At 43.8% G+C, this 13736-nt stretch overlaps 1 protein-coding gene across 3 annotated transcripts in view; it reads left to right on the top strand.

The window, feature by feature from the left end:
* Positions 1 to 13736, top strand: part of si:ch73-335l21.1 (insulin receptor substrate 1-B) — a 58332-nt gene continuing 44596 nt past the window's right edge. Inside the window, exon 1 of one of the 3 annotated variants that reach the window (XM_025905568.1) lies at positions 1 to 1032. In XM_025905568.1, coding sequence (XP_025761353.1) covers positions 684 to 1032 — 349 coding nt within the window. In that variant the 5' untranslated portion in view covers positions 1 to 683. The remainder of the gene's footprint in view (positions 1033 to 13736) is intronic. The other 2 variants (XM_019355166.2, XM_005464113.4) reach the window with 2 other exon arrangements.

The raw sequence follows: 13736 nt of genomic DNA, 5'->3' as shown, positions 1-13736 counted from the left end.
GTGGTGGTGTGTGAGAGGGGGGGGAGAGGTGGAGCTCTACTATCAGAGCTGTGATGAAGTCCTTGAACGCATCGCGATCAAAAGTACCAGCAGAGCGCTGAGTGACAGTCCTGCTCCACGGTAGCAGCTCCGCGCCAGAGAAACCAGAGCAGAGCCGAGCGAGGCAGGGGTGGGGGGACAGGCACAGAGACCGCGTGCAGCAGGATGGGCTCCGCGCACCGCGATGTGCAGTAATTGGGATTAAAACTACCGGACGGCGCTTGGAAACACTCACAGCAGCAGCAACAGCAGTAGTAATAGTAGTAGTAGTAGTAGTAGTGGAGAGCAGGGGGAGCTCCGCCGCATGTGCTCCTCTGTGTGCGCCTGAAAGAACTTGTTTTGCTCCGTGCGCTGGGCAAAAATCGACCCCCTCCTCCTCCAAAGAAAGAAGCGACCCGGCGGTCATAAACAAACACGGGTTCAGATTTAAGCTCCGGGACTCGCAGTTGCAGCAACCCCAAACCGACCTCTGACTCTCCTCTCACATGCCAGCGCCGGTGTGGGGGAGAGAGGCAGAGGAGAGGAGCCGGGGGATGTTTGGATCAGCTCGCTGAACTCGCACAAACACCGACGAGGAAAACGAGAAGTCGCGCTGGTTTTTCACGTGGGGGTTTAAAATAAAGAGAGAGAGATCGGAGGGTGTCATGGAGAGCCAAGCGGGTGAGCAGCACAGCCACGAGGACGTGCGGAAGAGCGGCTACCTCCGCAAGCACAAGTCCATGCACCGGCGGTACTTCGTGCTCCGTGCCGCCTCGGAGCGCGGTCCGGCCCGCCTGGAGTACTACGAGAGCGAGAAGAAATTCCGGGGCAAGGCCCCCGTCCCGAAGAAAGTGGTGGCGCTGGAGACCTGCTTCAACATCAACAAGCGGGCCGACTCCAAGAACAAGCACATGATCGTGCTGTACACCCGGGCAGAGAGCTTCGCCGTGGCCGCGGAGAACGAGGCGGACCAGGACGAGTGGTACCAGGCCATGGTGGAGCTGCAGTGCAGGAGTAAGAGAAGCACATTTGCACACAAACAAGCACACGTGCACGTTTTCCTGCACGCGCACACACACACACACACACACACACACACACACATACATATACATGTGTGTGTATTTATATATGTATATATATATATATATATATATATATGTACACACACACTGGTGTGTTTGGGGCTCTGCACGAGAGGAGAAACGTGGCAATGCGTGCAGAGCAGCGCGGAAGGAGCGCACTGTGGACCGGGACGTGTTTTATTACACAGTTTAAGGATTATTCCCAAGCCCTCACAGATTGCCGTGTCAAGACGACACAGTTGTCCTTTCATTGCTCGTTTCAGGCCGGTTGAGGTTCATGTGTGCACTTTTTAAAGCCGCTGACCGCGGTTTGCGTAAACGTGCGCCTCTGAGCCGCGCGGTGGGGCTTGTATCCTCCAGCACTTCTTATCACGCTGTTGTCAGGCTAGGAGTTTGTTCCTTGTTGTCCAGCACACTTCTTTTGGGAGGGGGAGGGTGTCTCTGAGTAGGCCTCAGCTGAGTACGAGCTTGGCCTCCCTGTCCCGAGTTTACTGCTCAAACACACCCTGCCCTCTTGTTTACTCTGCTCTGCTTTTCTGCTGACACTGCTCTGTATTACATCAGGCATTGATCTCAGAGCAGGAGGAACACATCCCCAAAAACCTGTCGGAGAGAGAAGTGCATTAGTATCCGACTGCTCAGTCATTAAACTTTAAAATCCATCTCCTGATTTGATGGGTAATGAGTGAGCAGCCCTGATGTGTCCCATCCAGCTGCTCAAGCAGTAGGTTTGTCCCAAATGGCCTCAAGTACCCCAGGGGGTGAAAAAAAAAAAAACAGTCATCCCTGTGGGTTTTTCTCAAGTCTTGTCTATCAGCTGCTGTGTAAACACAGCTGTTAGAGCAACAGCGGTGAGCACAGCAACTCCAGATCACCTGTTCAGCCTTCCTGGCTCTGAGAGAGCAGATAGGCAACCAGGGACACATGACGCAATCGTGGATGATAAGAGTTCAAGGTGCTTCTCCTTGCACAGGACCTGCTGCTGGGTTACATAAATCAGCTGATTAATGTAGGGGCTGGGGGAGAGCACAGAAGTAAATGAGGACAAACTTTATCTTTGTGATAGTCCACTTTTTATTTGGAGCCAGAGGAGTTTTATAATGTCACAAATCTGCAGGTATAAGCCGCTCCTCGTGACGGGGAAAGTGGCTGGAGGTGCACTCCTCCTGTCTAGCATCTAACATTTAATCCAATCTACAGGTACTAGGTGTTCGCGTGGTCACATGTACAGAAAATCCCGTTTCATGGCCTGCGCACCGTCTTCCAAGAAATCCAAGCTATCCCGACGAGCCTCTGGCTCGAGCATCTTCACAAACAGCCTTTGAAATGACTGATCCTTTGGTGGCTGCTCGTCTCCTTCCTTTGTTTTCCCAGAGTGCTGGTTTCTTGTGTAAATCTCCCTCGCTGACAATGGGTTAAAAAAAAAAGGCTGCGGCTGGCTGCAGTGTAAACTCCAACGCTCTTGTGGTATATGCTGCAGCTTATACACAGTTTCTGCTCTTCTAGAAAAAAAATGAGGCCACACACACACGCACACACACACAGACGTGCACACATGCATGCATGATCCAGGCGTTTACTGAGATGTTACTGCACGCAACTCTGTGAGGATTCTCGCCCTGCTTTGGTATGTGCACCCCATGCACAGTTTCAAATCTCGCTCACACCTCCCTGCTCTACAGCCTTGCCTACCCCCACAAACACACACACACGCACACACACTTGTCCCAGTGGGGCAACAGAACAATCCCAGCCTAAAGGAAAGTTGAAGCTGATGCTGAGCCAAGAGATGCTGCACTGTCTGCCTCACTAGTTTCCACAGAACCACGCCCTCAGTGTGATACCTGTGCAGCTCCACATATTCCCTCTGCAAAGCAGCCGGCTGCAAAGGCTGGAGTTTGCAGCGTGCATGCAGTGAAAGCACAATTAAAAACCGCGGATGTCCTTGCTGTTGTACAGTTTCTGCTTCCTCTCCAGGCCTGGGAAAACTACCTAAAGCCGTCCAGGAACAGTTCAATATCGCGCACAGGCTGGTGGTAATTAAACACAAGCCAGCTGCCACGCTGGGCAGGATCCCACTTATTTATTCAGCTGATTCCAGTAAGACCCTTTCAGGCAGCGCGTACAGTATTAGGCTTCAGGGCAGCTATTTGCTCAACTATTAGGAGGCAGTCGAGTGTGTAAAGGTTTAACCTCGATGAAACGGAGCGGAGGCGCGACCCTCAGTCGCCGTGCGCCGGGCAGAACGCGGCACCTTGGGAGCTGACGTCGGCCTCGGTAAACACTATGATAAAGTCCAAGCTTTGTAGCGATCAGCACCGAAAAAGAGAGACACACCATCTACAAACACACACACGCGTTTAAATGTGCCAACATAAACAGAGATGAAAGCAGACTGACTGACAGTCTCTGATTTAGTCCTGATTCTGAAACACAGGAGATCAGTCGGAAACATTCGGAGCAGGGAGGATCTGTTCCTGCCTGCAGCATCTACAGTGAAGCAGTTTGCTTATTTATGTTTCATATGAGACTAAATGTGTTTGATGTGCCCTTTGGCAATTTGATAGACTTCACTTTATGTCTGTGGAGGACAGAAACTGCTAATATATCGGATCAAAAAGTGCATATTTAAAAAAATAAACACATGATTCAAATGAACTAAAAAGAATTGCAAGTTTTAATTCAGTTGAAATTGTAAAGGTAAACTAATATATAAATAGCAGCGTAAATAAACCCTGAAAATGAATAACAAATAAAATATAAATAGTTGGATGATTATTATAAAGATAAATTAATATAAAGAGAAAAAAGTGTCACAGTGTGTTAACTAATAAATAATATTCATTTTGACTATTGGTGGAGTATTTAGCGGCAAAATATGTCAAATAATTTTTTTTATGTTTCAATGAGTCATTAAAATTATTTACTTAATCACTTTTGATCTTTTTGGTCCCCGTATTATAAGTTCTGGTTGTCTTTTATTCTGTGTTTTCTCTTATTAACCATTTATTTATGAACTCAGTCCAAGAATACAGCAGGTGTTTCCTCCTTTCTGTAAGTCACGCTGTAGGTTTGAGGAGAACTTGTGTTTTTGAGTGAACCGTCCTTTGTGACGTCCCTCTGAGTCGGAATTAGAAGTCAAATCTCCCCGTCAGGCTGTTTTTATCTCGGAGTGTCGTTCAGCTGCTCCGGCCTCAGAGATCCGGATCTCGCCGCTGGTTCGCTGAGCCGACCGATTAAATGTTAAGCCGTGCTTAAGCACTGCTCATCTCCCTAATTAGGTGGTAATTATTGTCTCGAGGGTTAGCCGAAGTTTGCACAGTAGAGGCTGTGTGCTAATTGAACTTTCTTCCAAGTGCCACCATGTCCGTCTCTTTCTTTTCTTAAAAACCCCCCAAAACAAAACATGTTTCCTGCAGAAGTGAAGCTTAACTACAGCTCTCTGTTAGAACCTCAGCCCCGGTTGGAGCGTGCTGAGCTGCCACAGAGTATTTCTCCTATGTAACGACTAGATGCACAGTAACCCCTTGTAATTTCTTTAACGCGGTGAGCTGCAGCCTGACCGGATCTGGTTTGTAGCGATGCTGCAGCTTGTAAAACGTCATGGATGTGAGTCAGAGTCGGCCTTGAGCGCTCTGCTTTGTGTCCGCTGGCCAGCTTGGAGCTGAGCTCTCTTTGACTGACAGTAAAGCGAGGCCAGCAGCAACAGCACCCGTTTAATCAATAAGTGCCGATGTGTGGAGCGTGTGTGGCTTTAAATGCATAGGAACCTTTTATAGCAGGCCTCACTGATTAATGTTGCTCGATAGTATCCCATTAACGTTGTTATATTGGGGGTCAGGAAGTTCATGGGTTGATATTCATCACGCACATGGGGGGATGCTTTAGAAACAGTGGTAGTAAACAAAACCCTTAATTAGTGCCATGCTGCTCCTGTAGTAACATATACATGTAGCAGCAGTGAATGGATCACAGTGAACCTGCCCTGTGCCAGTGTTTGTTATAAAAAATGTACAAATGCTGCTTTTAGGAATGAGAGCTGATCAGAGAAGACAAGTGCATCTCTTATGGCTCTTTAACACGAACGATGTGACGCGCTGGGCCGACCGATTACTCTTATGCTGCGTTTCTATTGGTCGTGCTGATGTCTGATGTCTTTGCACCTCTGTAACCTTTATACCAAGGGTGCGAGTACTCAATACAGTATTCTTCTGAATGACAGGGGTCACCACTGAAAAACAGGACCTCCACATCAGCCTTAGTAGAGGTGGAGACGAAGTCAGAATGGGATTAAAAGAAATGACTGAGTTTTTCTTTTCTAACTGCTGCAACATTTCCCCTCTGTGTAACCTGTGAACCTCGGTCGTACGCTCGTGACTTCAGCCCGGCTGTGGCCGCGGTGGCCGCATGATGTTGAAATGTCACCAACAAGCAGATTGTGTCAGCAGATGTGATGCCACTTTTGTTGTACGCCACCGTCCAAAAGGGTGAGAACGGCGACCATAAAACAGCCTCGAGTGCTTTGCGGCCGTGGTGGTGGCGGACTGGGCAAAACCATTACTGTGCAGTGGAAGCCATTGAAAAGCATCGTCACACAGTGACACTGTTGTTATGTTGTTTGTGAACGACCCTAAGCAAGTACTTCTTTTAATACTACTGTATAAACCTGCACAGCGCTACTACAAAGACAACTATTAGGAGCAAATTGCTCAACTACAAAAGGTCATATGACAAGCTTTTACTCTCATTATACCTTATCTGTGTATGAGGTATAACTTTGACCACAGGCATCAACACTTGGATCGTGAACTAAAAGTAAACTCTGTTATCCTGATTCATTTCTGGCATTGTTAGAGCTTTGAGGGAGCACTCAGATCGAGCGGTTTCCAGATAAAGCTAGAGAAGCGCAGGAGGGATGGGAAGGATGCTGAAGCTGGAGGAAAAAAGAAAGACAAGGAGGAGGTTCATGGATGTAGTGAAGGAAGACATGCAGAGGGTTGGTGTGACAGAGGATGGTAGGGATAGAGGGAGATGGATGGAGATGATCCACTGTGGCGACGCCTAAAACTAGCTGCGGAAAGAAGAAGATGATTAAAGCTTTTTGTAGATTAGCATGCTTTAACCAGGCCGTAATCAGCATAAGCAACACGAGCAGCACTAATAAGTCTATGATTGCAACTGTAGGCTGCAGAAGCTTTTAGTCAGTGTGTTTTAACGAGCTGCTGTTACCATGCAGAGCATCGGTCTGCGCTTTGTAGTGATTTATTTCTAAAATACAAGTTATCCACTTTGGAAATGTTAAAAAAAGACAAAAAAAACCCCAACAACAAAACAAAGCAAACAAACAAAAATAAAAACCCAAACCCATTGTGTATTGTTAAAAATTCCTTCCGCACAGTCTCATTTTGGTCTGTGCGACACAAAGTTTAGTAACCCAGAGCCTCGCTGACCAATAAAGTCCGAGGTGGATGCCAGCTTGGTGGGTTTCTTGCAGCTTTCTTGCGTGTCCCGTCGGAACGGCGAACCTTAAATGCGTCACCGATAATTTCAGGCAGCCATGCGTGTACGTCTGTGTGCTCTCCTGTCTAACCGAGACCACATGTGAAACTAGCGCCGGGCGGATGCTGGTGTTGCCCCCCCCCAAGTGTGGGCCTAGAGAGATAGGTGGGGTGAGGAGGGTTGGGCGGGGGGATTACAGATGCTTGAGATGGATGAAGATCGAGGAAGTGGAGAGGTTAGAAAAGAGGAAAACTGGTACACATGTCAGCCAGAGATTAGACCAACTGTTTTCACTGCCGGGTGGCTCTCGTCTCTCACAAATACGTGCGGGGATAAAATGTACACAGCTGTCTCCCATCTATCTGAGCTGGTACACTGGTAAGAGAGCGTGGGTGGATCTGGGCGGCACGGTAGCTGAGATGGAGGGGGTTTTTACCCTCACCAGTCTCTGTGCAGTCTTTTGTGGCCCTACAGCGCAGTGTGCTAGGGCAGTGAGGTCAGAAATTTGAAATAGGACCCACTGAGAGCCATATGGGCAGAAATCTGTGCCATCAGAAACTGAATTTGAATAAGTTAAATTTGAATTTGAATTACTCGGATTGAATCTGAATTGTAACTTGAATGAAAGCTTTTGAAAACTGAATTTGAATTAGTCTAATTTGAAATTGAATTTATGGTTTGAAAATGAATTGATTTGCTTTGAAACTGCATTTTATCCTTTAAAAATTCAGCTCTCGAATAATTTCAGATTCACTTCTCACCATTCAGTTTCAGTTCTACAATTCAATTTCAGTTCCAAAATTCAGTTTTTTGGGACTTACATCCGGTTCCGGTTCAAGCGCAGATTAATAGAACTACAGACTGATAGCGTTACTGACGGAATCTACAGCGTCTTGAGCTGAATTAAGACTTCAGAAGTCATTCGTCATGTCGAATGACCAGCGGATAAACTCTCAGGTTGGTAATAAATGTATTACATGTATAAGAACAAGTGTCATGTTAACAATTGATAGCCGTACAGTAACCTTTATGCTTATTGTAGCTGCTAGCTAAAAACGCTAATTTAGCGTAGTTTGCCCTGGATTCAGCTTTGACAAACAAATATGATCGACTGTTTCTAGTAGGATTCCAAAGTTGTCATCTTGTACCCTGTCAGAGCCCTGTATGCTTGCAGAGACCCCTACAGTAAGGAAACATGCAAAACGCTGTCCAAACCTTTGTATTTTAGCTTTATTTATAGCATCCCAACTCGTTAGCGAACTTAATAACTTTAGCTAAAGTGAATAGTTAGTCTAATTCATTAGTGCAGCATTACTGGATCACCTCTGTTTGAAGTAATATAATATGATATACAACTATCACTGTGTTTAACTACCATGATAATTCTTAGGGTACTGAGTGCATGCTTAATTAATTTTTTTTTTTTTTAGACATACTGCTCCATTGCTATGTTTGACAGGCTGAAGTTGTCGGGTCACCTCCTAAATCAACCGTCTTTTACAGGTGTTTTGTGCCAGAAATGGAGTGTCCACTGAAGACTGAAGATACTGAATCTCTACGCCGTGCCATTGATCCCTCCTGTGCCTTCATCTAGACAAGAGACATTAACTTAACCACTCTCACATGCTCTGTACCTACATCACCTTCCCTGACAGTCGTAGCTTGGCTCATCTGAGGGTGAAATTATAAGAATGTGTTATTTTGCAAAGTGCTCTCTTGGGTTCCTAAATAAAATATGGCATTGAGGTCATTTCTTTTGAATTAATCCCTTCTTCTGAAATATAAGAACTGGTTTAAATGGCACTTTCTGTTCCTTACTTCCTGTTCCACTCCCAACCCCAAATAGATGCTGACAAGCTGACACAGTAATATGGAAGAGGGAGAGAAGCTGGAAAGGACTACTACAAATAAACCCAATGCCTAACAATGAAAAATGTAAAATAAGAACAATAATAATAATAAAGATAAAAGATGAAGTAACAAGTTTTTTGTTTTTTTGTTTATTCCAAATGATCATCCAGATGTCTGTGACATGTGATGACAAACACCGTAATGGAAGGCCTTTGTCATCACATGCTTAAACTCATCATATATTTTTGCATATGCTGAACAGGCAGTCAGACATGCTGTAACTGGGGTAGAAAACTGCATGAACACCATACAGCAGGGGTCTCAAACTCCAGTCCTCGAGGGCATGGAAAAGTTGCATGACACCGGCCCTCGAGGACTGGAGTTTGAGACCCCTGTCATATTCCATATGACAGGTGTGGTTGAACTTCATGGAGACTCTGAAGTTTCTCTTCTCTTCTGGCAGGACAGGAATGTAGCCTTGTCCTGTGAGCCACCGTAAGGATGTACTTAGAGTAGAACTGGACTGTCACCGGCCTCAGGCTCTTCACCTTTTCAAAGACAAAGCAGTCATTTAGATAAAATATTAGATATTGTTTACCTGTAAATGCACAAAGAGAATTTAGAAATGTAATTATTGTCAAGAGTGAACAAGCACTGATAGTGTAATTTACAGCTGTGGCCAAACGTTTAGAGAATGAGAAGTGTTGTTTGTTTATTTACAAAGTTTGCTGTTTCAGTGATAGTTGTATATCATATTATATCACTTCAAACAGAGGTGATCCAGTAATGCTGCACTAATGAATTAGACTAACTATTCACTTTAGCTAAAGTTATTAAGTTAGCTAAAGAGTTGGGATGCTGTGTAAGACATAAATAAAGCTCAAATACAAAGGTTTGGACACCGTTTTGCATGTTTCCCTACTGTAGGGGTCTCTGCAAGCATACAGGGCTCTGACAGGGTACAAGATGACAACTTTGGAATCCTACTAGAAACAGTCGATCATATTTGTTTGTCAAAGCTGAATCCAGGGCAAACTACGCTAAATTAGCGTTTTTAGCTAGCAGCTACAATAAGCATAAAGGTTACTGTACGGCTATCATTTGTTAACATGACGCTTGTTCTTATACATGTAATACATTTATTACCAACCTGAGAGTTTATCCGCTGGTCATTCGACATGACGAATGACTTCTGAAGTCTTAATTCAGCTCAAGACGCTGTAGATTCCGTCAGTAACGCTATCAGTCTGTAGTTCTATTAATCTGCGCTTGAACCGGAACCGGATGTAAGTCCCAAAAAACTGAATTTTGGAACTGAAATTGAATTGTAGAACTGAAACTGAATGGTGAGAAATGAATCTGAAATTATTCGAGAGCTGAATTTTTAAAGGATAAAATGCAGTTTCAAAGCAAATCAATTCATTTTCAAACCATAAATTCAATTTCAAATTAAACTAATTCAAATTCAGTTTTCAAAAGCTTTCATTCAAGTTACAATTCAGATTCAATCCGAGTAATTCAAATTCAAATTTAACTTATTCAAATTCAGTTTCTGATGGCACAGATTTCTGCCCATAGAGCCAGCCAGCTAATTTCCCCTGATTTACAGGCTGCTTCTTCACTGGACTTCTGTATTGCTGCAGCCGAGTCCCCAGGATTTTTGGGGTAACCACGACAGTGATGAGCCTGCCACTCAGTGAGGTGCTGTCAAGGGATCTAGCGGCCTTTGAGGCTAAATATGGCACCTCCTTCACCCCTTCACAACCCTCGTAGCACAAAAGGCTATAGGAAAGCAAGTTTCCCCTCAGTGCCAACAACTCAACTCGTAATTGAAATTGCAGTTGAGTAAATTAGCTTGGATTATGGCCTCTTTATGTTCAACCTGTGATCTCGAGGGAGCCAGCTCAAGCGTAGCAAATAAATCGACGTGAATAGGCGCCAGTGTTGCCCGCGCAGGCTCCCGCTCTCCAGGCTTCAGGCTTCCAGTGTGTGCTCACCGCGGACGTGGACTAAACAAGCGGTGCGTGAATAAGCCAGTGTACGTTATCTTCACCTCAAACTGCGAATAAATATGCACGGACTCCCGGACCCGATGCATGATCTGTGAAGGTTGGGACAAGGTTGTCAGAGTGTTTCTGTGTGTGTGTTTGTGTGTTGCCCGTATTCAACCAGCAGGTTTCACGCGGATGGTTCATTACCTCCAGGTGCTTTCATGTGCATCCGGCTTAGGTCCTTAGATTATCTCCAACTCTGTGTGCATGTTTTTCTGAGGGTTCATTATGTAGTATAGGGGCGTTGTGCTGCACGGAAGCTGACCGACTGATAAACTCTCCATGCCCCGCTTTCTTTCCGGCAAACACCAAACAGCCATAAAGATACTCCAGAGGAAAGCCGAGGGGGGCGATTCATAATTTATACAGCACTGTGTAAGATCAGGCCCTGTGCTCTGTAATGCTTGATAGGTGTGAATCCACCTGCAAATCTGTAAAACTCTAGAAAAATAAATCTTTTAAAAGACTTTAAGGGTTTTTATTTTTTTGAGGGTTGTCGATAAGAGTACACAGCCAGAGCGGCCTTGAGATAAAGGGTGTTTGTGTAAGTGCTGTTGAGGGCACAGCTGAGGTTTAAGGCTTTGCTGTACTCAAAACAAACAACACGCTCACACTCTCCTCGAGACATTTTAAATGGGTTCTTGAAAAGAAAAAGATACTCTTTAAGGATCGTGCTGCACTGCAATCTGAGTCACTCTCAGAGAGCAGGGACTTTAAAAAAAAAAAGGAATTTTGAAATAAGCCTGTAATTAGATTCTTTTAGGCAAAGCAATCCCAAAATAAACTTTGAATAACGCTCCTTTTTTTTTTAACCCCCTTTCTTAATGACACTCTCATATCTCCTTGCAATCTCCTGCAGTCCCTCATTCCATAGGTCCCCGCTGAAAAGTCCCCAAACCGTCTCTTCCTGTTGTAAATCTAAATCGAGGAAGCAAACAGGGCTTCTTGCACAGAGGTCCTCGCACTCATTCACACACATGGAGAGAAAAGCAGCACATGAAAACAGCCGTGCATGGCCTTGAGTGAGTCATCTAATATAGGGGGAGTGCCACAAACACACACACACACACACACACACACAGCCGCGAAGCCGCAGCTTCACTGGCTTTCAACAAAACATCTATTCTAGGTCTCTTTCAAGTCGTGAGCGATCCTCCAATTTTGGGTAAGAAGAGTGGACGGAGACGCGGCGAGACACGTCAGACCTCTCCCTCTTGTGCAATCGCATGTAAAGCTGTTTTGGGATTGGGATCTGGAAAAACAGTTTGCATAACAGAAGCTCAGTTACGTGATGTTCGCTGTGCATGCTGAGGGTCCCGGTCTACATGTGGTTGTCATTTTAGGATTTTTTTTATTTTTTTTTGTTGGTTTTTCTTTTCAACCAGCAGATGCTTGGGGAAACAGAATGAAGCGTCCACACAAAAGCTACTTTGGGCTGTTCCTCATTCAAATGAGGTCGCCACAGCGGGCTGCTCCACATGTTTGATTTGTCAGGTTTTTTTTCCTTTCTTTACACCAGATGTGCAATGTGACAAAACCCCAAAGGGGTTTGTGTCTCCTCTTGGAATTGAACTAGGGAGTCTGTGTAAAACATGGTCATTGTTCTGTTGGAAATTTGAACTTCGAAGGTGGAATTCTGAAGTGGAAGGGACAGATTTTCACCTCAGAAAGTCGGAGAAGTCACCAGCCCCGAGATTGTGTACATAAACATTAGTGAAACTGTAAAACTCATAATCTGGGGGTTAAAAAAAAAAAAAAGAATCAACACAGCATAGAGTTGCTTTATTTTGCATGGCGATATTCGATCCAGGGACATCAAATACAGATTTATTTTTTTATTAGGTGCATATAAACGCTCTGGGGGTTCATTGTCTGCACCATCTTTCTGATATAATGTTAGCAAAGCAAACTTGCATTAAATCGGCTAAATTGAAAAAACTATCCAACAGTGGACAAACACAGCTTGACAAAGGTGCCTTCTTATTCCGAGCAAGCTAATAGCTCAGTCGCATCAGTAAAAAAAGGATAAAGACCTCCTTCATCGCCAAAAAATGGCAAATAAAAAACTGATTGCTATGAATTTTTTTCACATTCTATGACCAATTGCAACTTTTGACTAAACGCTTTCTTTATATGTAGACAGAAGCCGACATGTGAACATTGATTTCTCAAAGTTAATTGTTGCATTATCAGAAATTGGCTGCATTGAATTGCCAGTATAACCTCCATTTAATTGCAGACTGATAGCAGACAGACTCAGTCTTGTGGCAACATTTATGGCAAGTGTTGGTGACAATATTGGTGTGCTTTACACTCTCATTTTGGAACAAAAATAACTGGAGTGAGATGATTTTATGTATTTAAATTAAACAAGATAATGTTTAACTTCGAAGATGTAATTTGCACTTTACAAAAAGTGATAAATTACATTGTATATTATTGCAATACTTGTAATATCATATTGTAGGTAAAGTATTGTGATAATATTGCATTGTTGGATCAAAACTACAGCTTAAGGCAGTGATTACCACCAATACGCACTCTGTGGGCTCTTATACAGTTGCTAGAGGTACATGAATCAAAATCAAAAGCAACTGGATAAGCAGTTGGAATCGACAGTAAAATAAGTGCACAAATCAACAATAGTTGGGCTAAAGACCTTTTTTTTTTTTTTTTTTTTTTTTTTTTAGTCATGAGGCTTCTTCTACATTTTAGCACCAGAACTGGCCGTTAAACAGAAATTTGTGTGTAAGAGGTTGTTAAACAGAGACTCACCACTAAATGCAGCTTTTACTGAAGCTGAAGTTGTGTTTGTTCCTTCCAGCTGCTTCAGTTTGAAGCTTCTCAGCATCCACAGGAAGAAAGTTATGTGCATTAATTAACTCGTGTGGCTCAACAGCTGCAACTTCGTGAACTGATCGTAATTATCAAAATTCCTAACTTGGAGAGAAGATCGGTCAGGACTCCTTAATTATTTCTCTCTTGTGTTTATTAAAATCAAAATTTTTTTTTTTTATCTGCGTAAAATCAGTATTTGCAATTTATAGTATCGTAACAACATGGTGCCTCTTTGGCCATTAACATTTAAATCCAGTGGTTTTTATTATATAAGTATATATCTATATATAATATATATTATGTATTTTATATTATATAAAATTCTGACTTAAAAAGTCCAAAATGATTAACTAAAGATGAAGCTAACAGTTTAAAAATAAATGTAGTTAAACAA

This window comes from Oreochromis niloticus, linkage group LG3, assembly GCF_001858045.2.
Source record: "Oreochromis niloticus isolate F11D_XX linkage group LG3, O_niloticus_UMD_NMBU, whole genome shotgun sequence".
NCBI lineage: Eukaryota > Metazoa > Chordata > Actinopteri > Cichliformes > Cichlidae > Oreochromis > Oreochromis niloticus.
This window is presented reverse-complemented; position numbering and strand designations above follow the sequence as displayed.